An 18,515-nucleotide genomic window follows, 5' to 3' on the forward strand; every position below is an offset into this window, starting at 1 on the left:
GTTTTTAAATCATCAGTATGGATGGTGTGCAAAACAAAGTTTTGACTGTGTCTCAGTACCTGTGACAAGGATAAACCAATTCAATTCAATCCAGCCCACAGAATGCAGATAGTCCTCCCTAATGCAATCACATCATAACCATTTAGTGTTCTAGGAGTATGCACTTCAGCAGGACTACCTGTACAGAAATATATTTCACTGACACAAGAAAGTCTGCAGATGCCGGAAATCCAAAGCAGCACACACCAAATGCTGGAGGAACTCAGCAGGTCAGGCAGCATCTATGGAGATGAATAGATAGTCGGCGTTTTGGGCCGAGACCCTTCTTCAGGACTGAAGGGGAAGGGGGCAAATGCCAGAATAAAAAGGTGGAGGTGGGTGGGAAGGGGAAGGAGGACAGCTAAAAGCTGATAGGTGAAGCCAGGTGGGTGAGAAAAGAGCTGGAGAAGAAGGAATCTGATAGGAGAGAAGAGTGGACTATAGAAGAAAGGAATGATGAGGGGACCCAGAGGGAACTAATAGGCAGATGAGAAGAGGTGGGGAACAGAGGAAGTGGGGTGGTGGGGGGGGAACTAGTTTAGTGGAAGGAGAAATCGATATTCAGGCCATCAGGTTGGAGGCTACCCAGAAGGAACACAAGGTGTTGAAGCTCTGAAGCACTTTTGGATTTGCTTGCAGTGCACTTGTCTGGTACCAATTGCAACTTAGGAGCGGTTGTCAGCTACCTGGCCCTCAAGCGTGCCTCACCGTCCAATACAATACTGGCTGATCTATCACAGAGCTCGATCTCTTCCCTGGGCCAGATCGCGACCTCCTGATCCTTCAGAAATATACCCATCTCCATTTTAAATAGTTCTGGCAATCTCATCCGAACAAGCCTCTGGGGCAGAGGGTTACAGAGATTCATCACCCTCTGCCAAATAGCCTATACCTCTGCTGGCTGGTTGCAGCCCCGTTTGGTGTGCAGGGACCAATGCGTAAGATCAGAAAAAGCGTTGTAAACTCAGCCAGTTCCATCATGGCCACTTGCTTCCCCAGCATTGAGAACAGCCTCAAAACGTGATGCCTTAAAAAGGCGGCCTGTATTGTTAAGGACCCCCATCACCCAGGGCACATCACATCATAGAAAGTTGTGTTAAACAAAAGTTCCCTTCCAAGCACAGCATTTGACAGGTTTTTCCCATCACAATTGTGCTAAAACCAATCATAATCTGTCCTGGACTGCCAGAATTGCAAAAAGTTGTGAACGGAGCACAGCCCAGCAAGGGAATATATATATATATATTTCTTATTGTAATTTATAGAATATTTTATGTTTTGCACTGTACTGCCACCAGGAAACAACACATTTCAAGACCCAGTCAGTGATAATAAACCTGATTCTTATCCTGGAAGATTATCAACCAAAAACACTAACTCTTTTATTCATTCAGGGACCAACTGCACACAATTTCATGGAGAAAAAGAAAAATCAAATGTGGCCAGATTTGCAAACTTATTCTCCTCACAATTCAAAACTCTAGGTTAAGGTTAGTAATATTATTTTCTCCCCGAATAAACAGTGGTGTTCCTACCTCCCATTTAATTTCTTCAAGCTTTGGACCGAGTTCATTTTGTTCTCTTTCATAGGTTTTGCATTTGGCTTTGAGGCTGTTGCACTCCTGAAGAAGTCGAGCAAAGTTGTCCTTCAACTGCTGCTTCTCCTGTTGGAGCTGGCTGACTTGGAGTTGGAGGAACTGCTGGTCTCCATGCATCTTCTCAGAGGCCTGAATTGAATTGGCATCAAGCCTCCGCTCGGGGCTGCCCGTCCCCTGCACACAGTGTTGCGGATTTTCATTGCCGGTGGGGGCGCTGCCCGCCTTCCCCTTGCACAGGGCTTGCTGGAGCCCCTGAGATCCCCCTCGCTTCCCTGCGGATTTCCCTTCACATTCCGGAGCTTCAGGTCGGCTGACGGAGCACGATCGATGGAGGCAAGAACTTGAGTCTTGGCTGACGGGGCAGTGACCCCCATCAGAGGCAGACGTGCTGCTTCCATTTCTCAAGGTGCCCGCGACGTGTTGAGCCGAGCCTCCGAACTTCTTGCGCAGGCTGGTGGGAGCTCCAGTGTGCTCGGTCCCATGGCTGCATCCTGTGCTGTGTGTAGGCAGGCTGGACATGGAATTTCTACCTGAGTCGGACAATGTTCCCGAACAGCTTGTGTGCTGCCGGTCTTGACCCTGCTGATTTTCTGAGTGGCTTCCTGGTTTCAGAGCATTTCCCTGGAACGTAAGCTTCACACTCATCTGCGAACCCAAGGGACCATTGAGATTGGTGCCATTCCGAGGTACCACAGCCTTAAAAGCCGTTGGCCTGACGACACTCATTTCACTGCCCTGAAAAAAAATGGCTCAGTTAGTCTGCGTAACATTATACCTTTTCTATATTCCCACTTCTTAGTCTACTGTCTATCAGAGAACCAGCATTTCAAATGAGGAATTATTCAGAGGTCGGATCTGTGCTCTTCAATGCATTGTAAAGAATCCCAAGGCACTATCTTGCCAGAGGCTCTTCATTATTCTCAGCATTTTAGCTGATAATTGCCCATTAAATCAGCAGATTAGCTATTCAGCGTCAAATTGCTGTTTCTGAGACTTACAGTACACAAAAATTTCTGCTGTCAAGTTTTTCCACCATCACAGCTGTGATTAAACTTAACAGTGACTGTGAGTACTGCGGCTCGGAAACATGTTCTGGTGAAAGTTTACCTTGCCTTATTCCAGAGTTTTTTGCTTTTATTTCAGATTTCCAGAAGACATTCTATTTTAGCATAAAGGCAGATCTCCCTTTAAGTTCTAGCTAGGCTCAGTAAGGGATGTTCTCATCCCAAAGGCTTGGATCTTGACCTGATACAGGAGTGGATAGATCCCGCAGAGGATCTAGGTGAAGGGTTTCTGTGAAGGTTTGCTGAGTTTACCTGTAGCGACACCTACCCCACTGATTCTCAGTTACAACAGAGCCTGACAAACCTCAAAGGAAATCTACCTTTTGAAGAGAAATCTAAATGAGCCCTTGAATGAGTCTTTGGGGTACTGCAAGTCTATGCTTTTATTGATGCTTTGCTGCACGCTTGAGTGCTCAATGGAGGGCACCAATGCTTTTTTTCCTGCTGGGGGTGGGGGGGATCGTTGCTTTACTGCTGCATATGCGTCGGAGGGGGGAGCTGGGGGGCTTTGGGGTTCTAACATTTAACTGTCATTCATTCTTTGGGGCACTCCTCTGTTTTAATGGATGTTTGCGAAGAAAACGAATTTCAGGATGTATATTGTATACATTCCTCTGACATTAAATGGACCTTTGAAACCTTTGAATAGCCTGATACAGAAAGATCCCCAGTGACACTCACCATCCTGATCAATATTCCTCCAGTCAGCAACTCTACCACTATATCAAAAGCTCACAAAGTGTAAGTAAACTTGGGTGTCACACTTGCTTGCCTAGAAAAGTCAACACTGGTAAGTCAATAGAGAAATGAGACAAAATTATAGGGCTTTAGGGCTTTCAGAAACAAACTTGAATATTGAACCCAATGACCGGGGCTGTGGAGAGGATGAAAGGATGTCCAGGTGAAGCATAACAGCTTAGTGGGCTGTTTATTATTCACGTACAAGCCTGAACATTGGCTAGATGAACCGAGGGGCAGCATGGTCTTCAACATCGATAACTATCTTGTGAATCACTGATGTCCAATATGAGCTCTGCTTGGGAGTGGTTAGTGGGAAGGGTTCACTCTCTGCTGAGAGACAACTGTGTGATTTTCGTCAGTGGAATTTTTCAGCTGTTCACAGAACACACAACAGTATCGTACAGGACAATTTTGGTCCCCATATCTCAGAAAGGATGTATTGTCACTGGAAAGAGTCCAGAGGAGGTTCACGAGGATGATTCCAGGAATGAAGGGGTTAACATATGAGGAGCGTTTGGCAGCTTTGGGCCTGTACTTTGGGGGATCTCATTAAAACCTACCAAATATTGAAAGGATTAGATAAGGTGGATGTGGAGAGGATGTTTCCTATGGTGGGTGTATCCAGAACTAGAGGGCACAACTTCAAAACTGAGGGGCGACCTTCTAGAACAGAGACAAGGAGGATTTCTTTTAGCTGGAGAGTAGTGAGTCTGGGGATGCTCTGCCACAGACTGCGGTGGCGGCCAAGTCCATGGGTATATTTAAGGCGGAAGTTAATAGTTACCTGATGAAAGGATATGGTGAGAAGGCAGGTGTGAGTGGGATCCAGGATCAGCCATGATATAATGGCAGAGCAGCTTCGATGGACTGAATGGCCTAATTCTGCTCCTAATTCTTATGGTCACAGGAACAAGCCCCTTCACCCCTTTGGCCTTGCTGTTGTACCAAAGTGATCAAACTAGTAATTAAATGCCTAACTAAACGAATCCCTTCTGCCTACACAAGTTCTATATCCCTCTTTTTTCTGCACATTCATATCCTTAAGAACCTCTATCCTAATTACCACCCCTAGCAGTACCCCAGGCACCAGCCACTCGCTGTAAAAAAAAATTGTCCTGCACATCTTTAATCTTACCCCGACCCCCCACCCCGCCGACCTCACAGTAAATGCATGCCCTCTTGTATTAGACATTTCAATCTTGGAAAAAAGATACCGGTTTTCTATTCTCTCTATGTAGTCCTATAATCTTATAACCCTCTGTAGGCCTCCCCTCAGTATCTGCCATTCCAACTCACTGTCTAATACAAGCAACAGTCTCTTAAATTTCTTCAGCACCCTCTCTACATCCTTTCTACAATGGGATGACCAGAACAAAATGCAATACTTCCGTTACCTCTCTCCTTCTTCTCACTTACCCATCACCTCCCCTGGTTCCTTCCTCCTTTCTTTCTTCCCATGGTCTATTCTCCTCTGCTATCAGACTGTTTCTTCTTCAGCTGTTTACCTTTTCCACCTATCATCCCCCAGATGATCACATAATCCCCCCTCCCTCACCCACCACCTTCCCCCTCACCTGGTGTCACCCATCACCTGCCAGCTTCTCACTTCATCCCATCCCCACCTTCCCTCCTCACCTGGTCTCGCTGATCATCTACCAGCTTCTCACATCAACCCCCTCTCCCACCTACTCACCTTCCCCTCTCACCTGGTCTTACTGATCGCCTGCCAGCTTCTCACATCACCCCCCTCCCCCACCTATTCACCTGGTCTTACCAATCACCTGCCAGCTTCTCCCTTCATCCCCTCTCACCTGGTCTCACCGATCACCTGCCAGCTTCTCACTTCATTCCCCTCCCCATCCACCCACCTTCCCCCTCACCTGGTCTCACCTGCTAGCTTGTACTCCTTCGCCTCCCTCCACCTTTATATTCTGGCTTCTCCCTTCCTTTCCATTCCTGATGAAAGGTCTCGGCCCAAAAGGTCAACTGTTTATTCCCCTCCATAGAAGCTACCTGACCTGCTGAGTTCCTCCAGCATTTTGTGCGTCGCAGTACCCACATGCAGCCTAACTGGAATTTTATGAAGCTACAGCATAAATTCCCAACACTTTAACTCAGTGCCTCGGCTAATAAATGTATCACGCGCTTCTTACGACCCTTGCTGCTTCTGATTAGTTATATGTTGCTGATTATGGGGGAAGGGAGTCTTCCTTAGTTCCCACTCATTCAGACATCTCTTGTCTGCAGAATGTTCTTGCTTGTTCTAAAGGATGTTTTCTGGCCGTCTGTCCAATTGTCCATCGTCTGAACTACTGGAACTGAAACCTTACCGCTAAACCATCCCGTGGTGACCCGTTAATCTCTTTGAGGGGCTTGTTGCGGATGGTAATGCTTTTCTCCCATAATGAAATAGAAAGGGATTCGCTTTTCCTACTGCCAGAGCACAATGAAGAACTCCACAGCCAATGAATTAGTTTTGGGCCACGGCCAAGGTTGAGATGTGGGGCACCTGGCGGAAGAGGAGACTCACCTTCTCCAGCTGGCCAGAGAAGGGCACCAGGACAGGCGGAGGTCCTTTGATATCCATTACGTCTTTTGGAGGTGACAGGCTGGAAGCACGGTTCCTACGCTTGCCTGCGGTTGCCAGTCTGTTCCCTTGGCTAATGCTGATGTAGAAGAAGTCCTCAGCTTTCTCACACCTGGACCGATTGCCAAAAGGCTCATGGCCGGCACTGAACTTCAGCAGCCCGTCCTGTTGCCGGACAAACTTCTGGAGGTGGGAAGGTTTCCTGCTCCTGGACTCAAACGCCCTACAGTGTTTGTCGTGGAAGCTGCCACCTGGTATGAGGCTGCTCACGCTTCCCATGATGCCCTTGGCTGGATAAAGTACCAGAGGTGGGGGCGACCCGAGTTTATTCTGCTGAGAGCGAGGTTTGGGACGGATGTCCCAGACATCCTCAGCTGCTGAATGAACTCCAACTCAGCATGTTGAATCCATTGACCCTGCCAGGAAACAAAAGGAATCCAATGAATTGAAAACACAAGAAACTTGGCAGCATCAGGAGTATGTAGCCAGCTTCACCGACACCCATTCACTTGCCTAAATATTCACTGCCTCGTCCTCCAGTGAGTACGATCATACATTCTGAGAAGGTTGAAGTGTGTAACATTCCTCGCCCCCCATTTTACCAACTTTCTACAGGAGCACCATCAAGTGTGTCCTGTCCTGTATCAGTGTGTGGTACGGAAACTGCAAGACCCTACAGAGGATAGTAAAAACCACCAAGTGGATCAGTGGGGTCTCTCTCCCCCCCAGTTGTGAGATTTATCAGCAGCATTGTATATGAAGGGCCCAAAGCATTGTTAAGAATCCCCATACCAATCCCACAATCTCTTTGACCCACTACCATCAGGAAGGAGGACTAGGACTGCCAGACAGGGTAAAAGCTTCTACCTTCAGATTGTTGGACTAACGTATACCCTGCCATCACCAGGGCCTCATCACCAGGACATCGTGCTTTTTACTGTTTCCCTGTGCTGCACACCTTACATGCATTTTGAATTATATTTCATTAACTTATTCGTAATGGTATCTTGTTTTATGTGCTGTGTGTGATACTTGTATTGGGGGTACAATGTGGTCTGGAGGAACGCTGTGTGGTTTGATCGTGTATACGTACAATAATCTTGAACTTGAACTTAAGCTAGAATCCTAAAGTCATAGAGCACTTCCCATAGGCCCTTTGGCCTATCTAGTCTATGCCGGCCTGGTTTTCTGCCTAAACCCTCCTACTTTCCCCTGTACCACAGCCCTCCATACCTCTCCCATCCATGTACCTTAAGACCTTAAGGTATAGGAACAGAATTAGGCCATTTGGCCCATTGAGTCTGCTCTGCCACTTCACCATGGCTGATCCAGTTTGCCTTTCAGTCCCAATCTCCTGCCTTCTCCCTGTATCCCTTCATGCCCTGACCAATTAAGGAATCTATCAACCTCTGCCTTAAATATACGTAAACACTTCGCCTCCACAGCTGCCTGTGGCAAAGAACTCCACAGCTTCATCACTCTCTGGCTAAAGAGGTTCCTCGTCATTTCCATTCTAAAAGAATGCCCCTCTATTCTGAGTTCCTCCTCAGATTCCCCTTAAATATTTCACCTTCCGTCCTAAACGTATGACCTCATGTTCTAGTCTCACCCACCCTAAAGGGAAAAAGCTGGCATACATTCACACTACCTCTACCCCTCATTATTTAGTATACAGACCTTCTACAGGATCCCCCCTCATTCTCCTGTGCTTCAGAAGAGAGTATTGCTACAACTTTTGATGGCTTATTGGTTAACACTTTTCAAACTCCAACTTTTTCCACTATAAAGTTCAAGGGCAGTAGGCATGTAGAATCTTCAACAAATCCCCTCTTGTGACCTCCTTACTTGGAAGTCTGTCACTGTTCCTTCATTGTCACTGGATCTACCTCTTGGACCATTCCTACTCAGCAGTCTGGTGGGAAGATCTTCACCATACAGGTTGCAGCAGTTCAAGGAAGTGACTCAGCTCCAAATTGCCAAGATCACTCAGCGATGGATGATAAATGCCTTTGCCTACAATGCTCACAGCCCAAAAAGTGAAAAAAAACAAAGTGAAGGTTATCAATCAACTGATAAAGTAAAGACCCCCATAGTCCATTTATTCTAAACTGCTTCAGATACTACAGGGACAAAATGCTGATGGGTCACAGTATTAATCACACTGTAATTCCTTGAATATTCCTGTGATTTCCCAGTTTTTGAAACAAGGGACCACCCAGTAACTCAAGACCGTGCAATTTGTTTCTGCAATTTTATTAGTGCAGCTGCTGACATGCCAAGAAAGGCGGATGCCTTGGTACATTCTCCCAGAGAAAGCATTCAATCCAGAGGCTGGTCGTACAAAATATGCCAGCCTCCCTCCTGTGTCATTGTACTGGGACACGCTGAACAAGAATTCCCTTCTGCTGGAGTGAATTATAGGGTAGGCAGTAATTTGACCAGGTCCCATGTGAAGAGAAAATCTGCAGATGCTGGAAATCCAAGCAACACAAAATGCTGGAGGAGCTCAGCAGGCCAGGCAGCATCTATGGAAAAGAGTACAGTCGGCGTTTCCCAAGACCCTTCAGCAGGAATGTGCTCTTTTGCATAGATGCTGCCTGGCCTGCTGAGTTTCTCCAGCATTTGGTGTGTGCCCCAGGTGAAGAATTTTAAATTCAATGCACTCAGTCCTACCATCCCCTACTCCACATTTATTCCAGAATCTATTGAAATGGTCAATGCAGACATACTGTGATATAATTACCACCGCCCGACACTGCTGGTTCTGTAACAGGGGCCTCCAGGAGAACATGAGTGTGTTCCTCAAGATGGCCAACATTTAGATTATGAGGACACTCAGTCCTCGTTTATTGTCATTTAGAAATGCATGCATTAAGAAATGACACAATGTTCCTCCGGAGTGATATCACAAAAAAAACAAGACAAACCAAAGACTAACACTGACAAGACCACATAATTATAACATATAGTTACAGCAGTGCAAAGCAATACCATAATTTGATAAAGAACAGACCATGGGAACGGTAAAAAAAAGTCTCAAAGTTCCGATTGACTCCCAATAGTCCCCGATAGCAGGCGGCAGAAGGGAGAAACTCTCCCTGCCATAAACCACCAGGCACCGACAACTGCCGATGCATGGAAGCACCCGACCACAGCCGATTCTGAGTCCGTCCGAAAACTCCGAGCCTCCGGCCAGCCCTTTGACACCCAGCACCGAGCACCATCTCTGCCGAGCGCTTCGACCCTGGCCCTGGCAGCTGAGCAACAAGCAAAGCCAAGGATTTGGGGCCTTCCCCTCCGGAGATTCTGGATCACACAGTAACAACGGCAGCGAAAAAGGCATTTGAGAAGTTTCTCCAGATGTTCCTCCGTTCTCTCACATCTGTCTCCATCAAATCAGGATTGTGCAAGGCACTCTACTTGACAGATTACAGATATCATTCACCGGAGTGGCCACGCAAGCTGTGTCGCGCCGCCATCTTTCCCTCCTCTTGCAGAATCTCTTGTAATTTTAAAATATTCCTGTGAATCCAGTGGGTGTCAGTATCTCTGAGGACCTAACCTGGATGCAACATACTGATGCACATATAAGGAAGGCAAGGCAGTAACTATATTTCATTAGGAGTTTGAGGAGATTTGATTTGTCAACTAAAATACTCATGAAGTTCTACAAATGTACCGTGGAGAGCATTTTGACTGGCTACATCAGCATCTGGGATTGGGAGCGGGGAAAGAGGGCTACTGCACAAGATCAAAATAAGTTGCCGAAACTTGTAAAATTAGTCAGTTCATTCATGGGTAACAGCCTTCGTAGTATCCAAGACATTTTCAAGGAGTGGTGCCTGAGGAAGGCAGTGTCCATCATTAAGGAGCCCCAACACCCAGAACATGTTACCGTCAGGAAGGAGGCACAGAAGCCTGAAGGCTCGCACTCAGTGATTCAGGAACAGCTTCTTCCCCTCTGCCATCCGATTCCTAAACGTATATTGAACCTATGAACACTACCTGACTACTTTTTTTATTTGTATTACTTTGCACTATTGATTTTAACTCAACTATTTAATAGACATATATAAATTTTTTCTCTATATTTTTATCATGTATTTAATTGTACTGCTGCTGTAAAGTTAACAAAATTTCATAGCACATGCCACTGATATTAAATCTGATTCTGATTCTGAATCCTATGAAATGTGCAAACACTCTGAATTTGCCCAGGATTACACTCATGTTCCTGACCTGACACCCTGACCTTTTCAATCTGGCCCAGCACTTAAACTGATCAAACAATATGTCGATCCACGCTGTCAGATCCCAACTTATCACTTCGATACATTCTCAGGCCCAGGACCCGCTGCCTCGATTCAGCCTACACTCAACCTTTCCAATTCCAATTCCTGGAGTTTAAATCAGTCCATATTCTCCCCGCTCTTGGGCATGGGCCTACCACCTCAACTCAAGCTTTCAGTGGCCTCCACATCTGCTGCAAAACATCGGTTCATTTCCCGCTCTAGGCCCGAGTCCGGGCCCCACCACCTCAATTTGACCTGCACATGCCATGCCACAACCATCCCGTGCCTTCAAGATTCCAATTCACAGCTCAAATAACATTCAGACAGCTCAAAAGCTTGACTCTGAAAGGGAAGTTACAGGCTATTGATTGTTTTCAAGAAAAAGTGTGATTAAGTAATTAATTAATAGTTGTTTTTGCTGCCAGCAAGTTGTCGCAGTGCTTCACCAGCACTGTCTTAAACTGCCATCTTAAGATAATTGGCAAAAAGTCAAGAAAATTAAGGAATATTTTTCCTTGGCAATGATCTGGAATCGACACCTTACTGTGGAAGCAACTTCAAGAGAAATTTCAAAGGAGAAGTCAATAAATCCTTCAAATGGAAAATTGTGCAAGGTATCAGCAACTCATGATAATGCTGGGGGCAGTGAGATTAACTGGCTCGCTCTTACAAAGACTTGAAAGGCTAATGTCGCCTTTACCTTGTGTTTGGTCACAAGTACATTCGGATGATAAATTCTAAATGCAGCTTGAATGCAGAAACTTTGTAAATGTTTAGTGAAATGTTCGCTTTCATCGTTAACTTTGCACATGGGTGCACACAGCAAATAATTTTCAGAAGGAAAGTTGGGTACATTAGATATTTGCTCTGCTTTTCTGACTGGCTTCAGTTACCACAGAACAAGTTCTGTGACTTGTGTATGCTTTAGGATTCTGCCTGTCAAATCATTTCGAAGACAGAAAGGACCCCGGGTTTTGTTCTTTCAGATTTATTGCCACAGTCGTGGTTAAAAAAACTCTGACAAATGCTGATGATCTTAAACTTTTTGATGACAAAATTAACGGCAGAGCAAGATCTGAGGGGCTTCATGAACTACAGCAACACCTTAAACTTTGCTTAAGGAGTATGCGTTATGAGGGATTAAGTAGGTTTACAGTGAAATAAAAGAGCAGCGTTCTCTAAGCTAATACTGAATATGTTACTAGCAACAACAGGAATGCACAGTTTGTGTTACATTGCTGTGTCAGGTTAATTAAACCGACATGTAACAATGCTAACTTCAGAAAACCTGCCAGAATTAGGGGTGGGGTTAAAGGCAAATAAAATTCCTACATCACCCCTTAAATATGAACCCTAACAAGAGTTAGTAATTATCTGATGAAATGAATAATACCTACCGCTAACAGAAATGGAATTCTTCTCATACACTGACTGTAATGTGTCATTTCTTAATCCAACTCAAAATTAAATGATTCATCTCACCTGGAAGCACTTTGGAATCTTAATGGGACATATTACAGGGTGGCATGGCAGCGTAGTGGTTAGCACAACGCTTTACAGTACAGGCAACCCAGGTTCATTTCTTGCCGCCATCTATAAGGAGTTTGTGCGTTCTCCCCGTGACCACGTGGGTTTCCTCCGGGTGCTCCAGCTTCCTCCACAGTCCAAAGATGTACTGGTTGGAAGGTTAATTGGTAATTGTAAATTGTCCCATGATTAGGCTAGGGTTAAACGAAGGGATTGCTGAGCTGTGCGGCGTAAGGTGTCGGAAGGGGCTACTCTGTGATAAGTAAGTAACATAATTGTAAGATTGAATGCAGATCTGTATTGTTTTACGCTTATGTTATAAGAACATAAGATATAGGAGCAGAATTAGACCATCTGGCCCATCGAGTCTGCTCTATCATTTTCTCATGGCTGATCCATTTTTCCTCTCAGCCCCAATCTCCTGCCTTCTCCCCATTTCCCTTCATGCCCTGACCAATTAAGAATCTATCAACCTCTGCCTTAAATATACATAAGAACTTGGCAAAGAATTCCACAGATTCACCACTCTCTGGCTAAAGAAATTCCTCCTCATCTCCATTCTAAAAGGACACCATCTATTCCAAGGCTGTGTCCTCTGGTTTAGACTCTCCCACCATTGGAAACATCCTCTCCACATCCACTCTATCAAGGCCTTTCACAATTCAATTAGGTCACCCCTCATCATAACTAATGCCTCCACAATCTCTTCAGCCACCTCTTTCAGAACTGTAGGGTGTACACCATCTGGCCCAGGTGACTTATCTACCTTCAGACCTCTCAGTTTCCCAAGAACCTTCTCGCTAGTTACGATAACTTCACACACTTCATGACCCTTGACACCTAGATCTTCCACCATACTGTGAGTGTCTTCCACAGTGAAGATTGATGCAAAATACTTACTCAGCTTGTCTGCTATTTCATTGCCTACCATCACTACCTCTCCAGCATCATTTTCCAGTGGTCTGATATCCACTCTCACCTCTTTTTTACACATTATATATCTGAAGAAACTTTTAGTATCCTCTTTAGTATTATTGGCTACCTTACTTTTGAATTCCATCTTTACTTTCTTAATTAATTTTTTTTAGTTTTTTAGTTGGTTTTTAAAAGCTTCCCAAACCAATCTTCTAACTTCCCACTAATTTCTGCTCTATTATATGTCCTCTCTTTGGCTTTCATGTTGGTTTTGATTTCCCTTGTTAGCCTCAGTTGTGTCATCTTTCCTTTAGCATACTTCATCCTCTTTGGGATGTATTTATCCTGTGCCTTCCGAATTGTTTCCAGAAATTCCAGCCATTGCTGCTACTGTTCAACACCCAATCCAGAATAGTGGGCTCAACCACGAGCTGCTCTAAAAAAACCATCCTTTAGGCACAATTCCCCCTCCTGTAATCCAGCACCAACCTAATTTTCCCAATCTACCCGCATATTGAAGTCCTGCACGACTATTGTAACATTGCCCTTTTGACATGCACTTTCTATCTCCCGTTGTAATTTGTAGGCCACATCCTTACTACTGTTTGAGGACCTGTATACAACTCCCATCAGGGTCTTTTTACCCCCACAGTTCCTTAGCTCTTTAGCTCTAACAACAATGACTCAAAACCTATGTCACCTCTTCCTAATGATTTGATCTAATTTTTTACCAACAAAGCAACGCCGTCCCCTCTGCTTTCCTGGCTATCTTGTTAATACAATGTGTATCCCTGGACATTAAGCTCCCAGCTATAATCTTTCGGCCAGGATTCAGTGATGCCTACAACATCATACCTGCCAACCTGCAACTGTGCTGCAAGTTCATCTACCTTATTCCATATAAGTTATTGGCTTTTATTGTACCATGTCTCTTAGTAGTCAAAGGTTCATTTATTATTAAAATATCCAACTCTGAAATTCTTCTTCTCTAGATAGCCTTGAAACCAAGAAAGAAAAGAACAGCTGTATTATCATGAACCCCTAAATCCCGCTTCCCCACACTGAAGAAAGACTGAAAAATGATATATAGTCCAAGTCCATATCCATAATGCAGAAAACCTGGGTAACATTCTCTGGGCACAGTGGCAGCCCCTTCCCTCTCCAGCAGCAGAGTGATCTCACCAGCAATCAAAAGGCAGTCTCCCCTCTCCGGTAGTAAAGTGATCCCTCAGTGATCAAGAGGCAATCTCCCTTCTCTGCCAGCTGAGTCACCTCAGCACTGTTCAAAATTCAGGCAGCTGGCATTCACCCTCTGCATTCGTCTCGATGTCTCAATCACCCTTGTCGTGTTAATTGGCAAAAAATGGAAGCTTTAGTCAGTGAAATGGGGTCAAACATCAGCTCGTGTCCCATCCCGCAGTCTTCTCACCATAAGGTTTGCGCACGTTGCTTCTCCCTCCCAGAATCCCCTTGGAGACTGCATCATGCTGAAACACCCACTCTGCAAATCGCAGGCTCCAACGGTGCCAGAATCACATTCAAGATGAAAAATAAGTGTAAAAGACCTCAATCTCGCCAACCACACATCTCCCCTCATATTCCTCCCCGAAACACACCTCCCCTGAACCGATGGAATCAAATTGCAATACCACCTCCCTGTCCCACAATTTCTGCCATTTTCTAATCCCAGCCAACCTAATACAAGACTTGGCTACATATTTTCCTAGGTGGACTATAATATCCACCTCTGAATTAGTAGGTGCCTATTTGCTTTATCATCTGTCCTTTCATTACCCAATACACCCACACGTGCAGGCACCCAATAACACTGTACTACTATTCCTGCACTCACCAGAACATATAAATTACTCACCTCTTTCAGCTTTAATTTAGACCCTTCCCTCCCCTCAGCTCCTCCCCTGCACTTACATTCCCAATCAGATCCCTACCTTCAGATTCTGTGCAAAACATACTTACATCATACCTCTCAGCTGCACCTGACTGTAATACAGTGCAAGGCACAGGACTGAGCTTGTCAGTATAATTAAGAGAATTAGCTCTGGGGGAATAAGCTGCAACAGGACATACTGTCTGTCAAAGGACCTGGCACATTGTCAGGCTGGCCCATATTTCCCTGCAGATGTCTCAAGCTGCAGGACTCGGGCTTGAGCTGACTGTGGCCTCTTCCACTCTGCTGCCAACTGCCTGATGCTGGGTCACTGCGAGTCCCCACGGAGTCCAGCGGGAACTGCCACCCTCCCAACTTCCAGCAGGAGCGGTGTGGTCCAAGTGAAGGCAGTCAACAACTTCCAGGGTCAGGGGATTTGTGACAAATTCCAACATTTCACAGTCCTGTCTAGCCAGGTTTTATTTCAATTTGTCTTCAAGGTGTTATCCCACATTAAAAAAAAATCACTTGATATGAGAAATGCGATTAAAATGGAGTCAAAAGGGATTGTACCCCACAAGTTCAAAACATAATCCATTTTTGGAGCTGCTCAGCTTATCTCAATATGTCAACCCAAGACAACTGTAAAACCCTTCAAAGAGACACAAGAGACTGGAGACATCGGAATGAAACAAGGAATCTGCTGGAAGAACTCAGTACTTCAGGCACCATCTCTGGAGGGGAGTGGACAGTCGACATTTTGGGTCGAGACCCTTCATCTGGTCTCAAAGACCATGCATTGTAACTGATACCTCTCCATTCCAGACCTAACGCAGCATATTGACCCGAAACATCTGCAATTCCTTTCCTCCCATAGAAGCTGCTTGATCCGCAGAGCTCTTCCAGCAGATTATTTGACGTTGAGTCATCCTTCAGAACTGTGACGTTTAACTTACCTCTGCACCTTTGCCTTCGCTCGTCTATCTTAAAACTTATTCCTTGGTGATCACATCCATCCTAAAGTTACCTTTCCCCAGTTTGACAGTCTGTTCTCTTGTGACTGGGCAGCACAGTTGTGTAGTGGCCAGCTGTAAGATCGGGGTTCAACTGCTGCTGCTGTCTATAAGGAGTTTTACATTCTCCCCATGACCACGTGGTTTTCTCCAGGCGCTCCAGCTTCCTCCCACATTCCAAAGGCGTACATTGGGGTTAGGGAGTTGTGGCCATGCCAGAAGCTTGGTGACACCTCAGGGCTGCCCAACACAATCGTCGCTGGTTTGATTTGACACAAACGATGCATTTTACTGCATGTCTCCACGTATATGTGACTAATCTTCACTGCATCTTACGCAAGTGAGTCGCTATAATGTGGACTATTACTGGCAGGTGTGCAGAGAATCAGAATTGGATTTAATATCGTTGGCACATGTTTCAAAATTTGTTAACTTTGCGACAGCAGTACAATGCAATACATAATAATAGAAAAAATGTATTACAGTGTGAATATATATATATATATATATATTAAATAGTTAAATTAAATAAGTAATGCCAAAAAAAGTAGTGGGGTAGTGTTCGTGAGTTCAATTTGAATTCAGAAAGCAGATGGCAGAGGGGAAGAAGCTGTTCCTGAATCATTGATTGTGTGCCTTCAGGCTCCTGTACCTCCCTGATTTGCAGCATTAAGAAGAGGGCATGTCCTGGATGATGGGACATCCTAATGATGGACGCCACCTTTTAGAGGCACCACTCCTTGAAGATGTCCTGGATACCATGAAGTCTAGAGCCCACGATACAGCTGATTAATTTTACCACTCCTTACAGCTTACCTTGATCCTGTGCAGTAGCCATCACTCCCCCTTACCAGACAGTGATGAAGCCAGTTAGAATGCTCTCCACCGTATATCTGTAAAAATTTGTGAGTTTGGTGACATGCTAGTGATATATGTAAGTCCTTCACTGTGATTCAGCATGGAGAGAAACATGCTGTTAGTACAGACAGCCTGCCTTACCCCAGCATCTGCACTGGCATCAATGTACTCTATATAATTTATCCATTTTTATTGTCCAGAACAAGATATATAACAAAATCAGTAATTATTATAACCTCTTTCACGTTGCTGGCTCTGCTACTCATTAATATCACCAGCTCTGCATTCCCTGCATCACTGCCAGCTTTTTGGCTGAGCATTAATTTTATTGTCTCACAGTTTATCAGCTGACATAACATAGCAGGAAGTTTGTTGAATAAAATCACTCTGGGATTACACCGAGAGTAGCACATTTTGTTGAAAGGCACAAAGGAAGACAGTCAAGTGTTCAGAGCAGACTTGCCGCCAAAAGGGCCTCTTCATTCTGCTAACATTGGCTCTGATCCACCCTCAATTTCCCACCAATGGCTGAGTTCACAGAGAGTGAACTGAAACAGCTCAGAACAAGTCTTTCCCCTCCCCCATCCTGTCCATCACCCATACATTCCTCCCATTGGTTCTCCTCCTCAGCCCTACCCCTTTATCCTATGGTCTACTCTCCTCCCCTACCAAGCCTTCAGCCTTTTGTCACTTCCACCTATCACCTCCCATAAGCTTACATCATTCCCACTCCCCTCCCCGTCACTGTCTATCATCCCCCTTCACTAGGATCCACTCATCCACCTGACAACTCTCACTCCACCCCTCCCCTCCACTCTTGTACTGGCTATCAGCCCTCTTTCTTTCCGGTTCAGATGAAGGGTCTCAGCCCAAAACATCAACGGACCATATCCCTTCACGAATAATCCCCGAGTGTGTTGCTCCAGATTCCCAGCATCTACAGTCCCTTGTCTCAGCACAAGTCTTCTTGCTATTAGTTATTACTTCTTAGTGATGAAGGAGCGGTCATGATCACACTCCATGTGCACAGAGTTGCCACAGCAGTAAAATCCCTATGACTGTCCAGAAGAATGCGAGAAAGTGAAACATAATTGCTCTTCCTGTGCAGGGCAGCCTCCATACAAGGGTGTAAGGGGTGTCTGGGGAGAGGGGAGAACCTCTGGTGAAAGGGCTTGTCGTACCCGTTCTGGGACAGTTCCACCAGACACTCACCTCTCACCTGTGACTCCAAGTAGCTGTTGGCAGGTGACAGCGGCCACACCCCAGTACACCAGTTTGACAAGCCGGCTAAACGAGGTGAGAGGAGCCAGGGGTGCCTCATACCCCAGTGAGATAGGGACTAGCCTGCGAAGCCAGCCCCGGTGGTGTGGGCGGATGAGATCTACAGTGAGGTCTAACGGCCAGGAGGGCCGTTCTGCATCATTTCGTGGAGAGCGAAGGGCTTGACAAGGAAGACCCCAGTTTGTGACACTTGTCCGTACCACTGGACCTGGACTTCTAAGTTTGAGAGAGTGGAACTGTCCCACTGCAATGGCTTTACCACTTTAAAAATTCTCACACACAGGTTTCCTGTCATCATCGGACATGATTTACATCCATCACGGGCAGCCTGACATGAGAGTAACAGGATGATGGAGCACAGGAGGAGGTCATTTTGTCATAAGACTCCATCCAACCTTTTGTTCAATCCCGCCTAGAGTCTTACAGCTAATAAACAGGCCCTTCGGTCCAACTTGTCCAAGCTGACCACACAAGCTAGTCCCATTTAAGGAAATTAAAGATTTTTTTTTAAATATTAGCGCTATTTGTCATATTGTCATCAAAACATATAATGAAATGTGTTACCTGCATCAATGAGCGACACAGACCTGGGTCATGCTGTGGGCAGCCCAGAAGTGTCACCATACTTCTGGTGCTAACGTGGCATGCCCACTGCTAACCCTGACCATACGGCTTCCTGGAGTGTGGGAGGAAACCAGAGCACCTGGAGGAA

General features: G+C 45.5%; 1 protein-coding gene across 4 annotated transcripts in view; it reads right to left on the reverse strand.

The window, feature by feature from the left end:
* The window catches only part of LOC134350986 (leucine zipper putative tumor suppressor 1-like), an 84,116-nt gene that overhangs the window by 9,587 nt on the left and 56,014 nt on the right, over positions 1-18,515 (reverse strand). For 3 of the 4 annotated variants that reach the window (XM_063056932.1, XM_063056931.1, XM_063056933.1), the window contains 2 exons: positions 5,973-6,445; positions 1,575-2,372 (listed from right to left, as the gene is read on the reverse strand). In XM_063056932.1, the coding sequence (XP_062913002.1) occupies positions 1,575-2,372; positions 5,973-6,308 (1,134 nt within the window). In that variant the 5' untranslated portion in view covers positions 6,309-6,445. Of the gene's footprint in view, positions 1-1,574; positions 2,373-5,972; positions 6,446-7,874; positions 8,043-18,515 lie in introns of all 4 variants that reach the window. The other variant, XM_063056934.1, reaches the window with a different exon arrangement.

This window comes from Mobula hypostoma, chromosome 8 (assembly GCF_963921235.1).
Source record: "Mobula hypostoma chromosome 8, sMobHyp1.1, whole genome shotgun sequence".
NCBI classification, from domain to species: Eukaryota; Metazoa; Chordata; class Chondrichthyes; order Myliobatiformes; family Myliobatidae; genus Mobula; species Mobula hypostoma.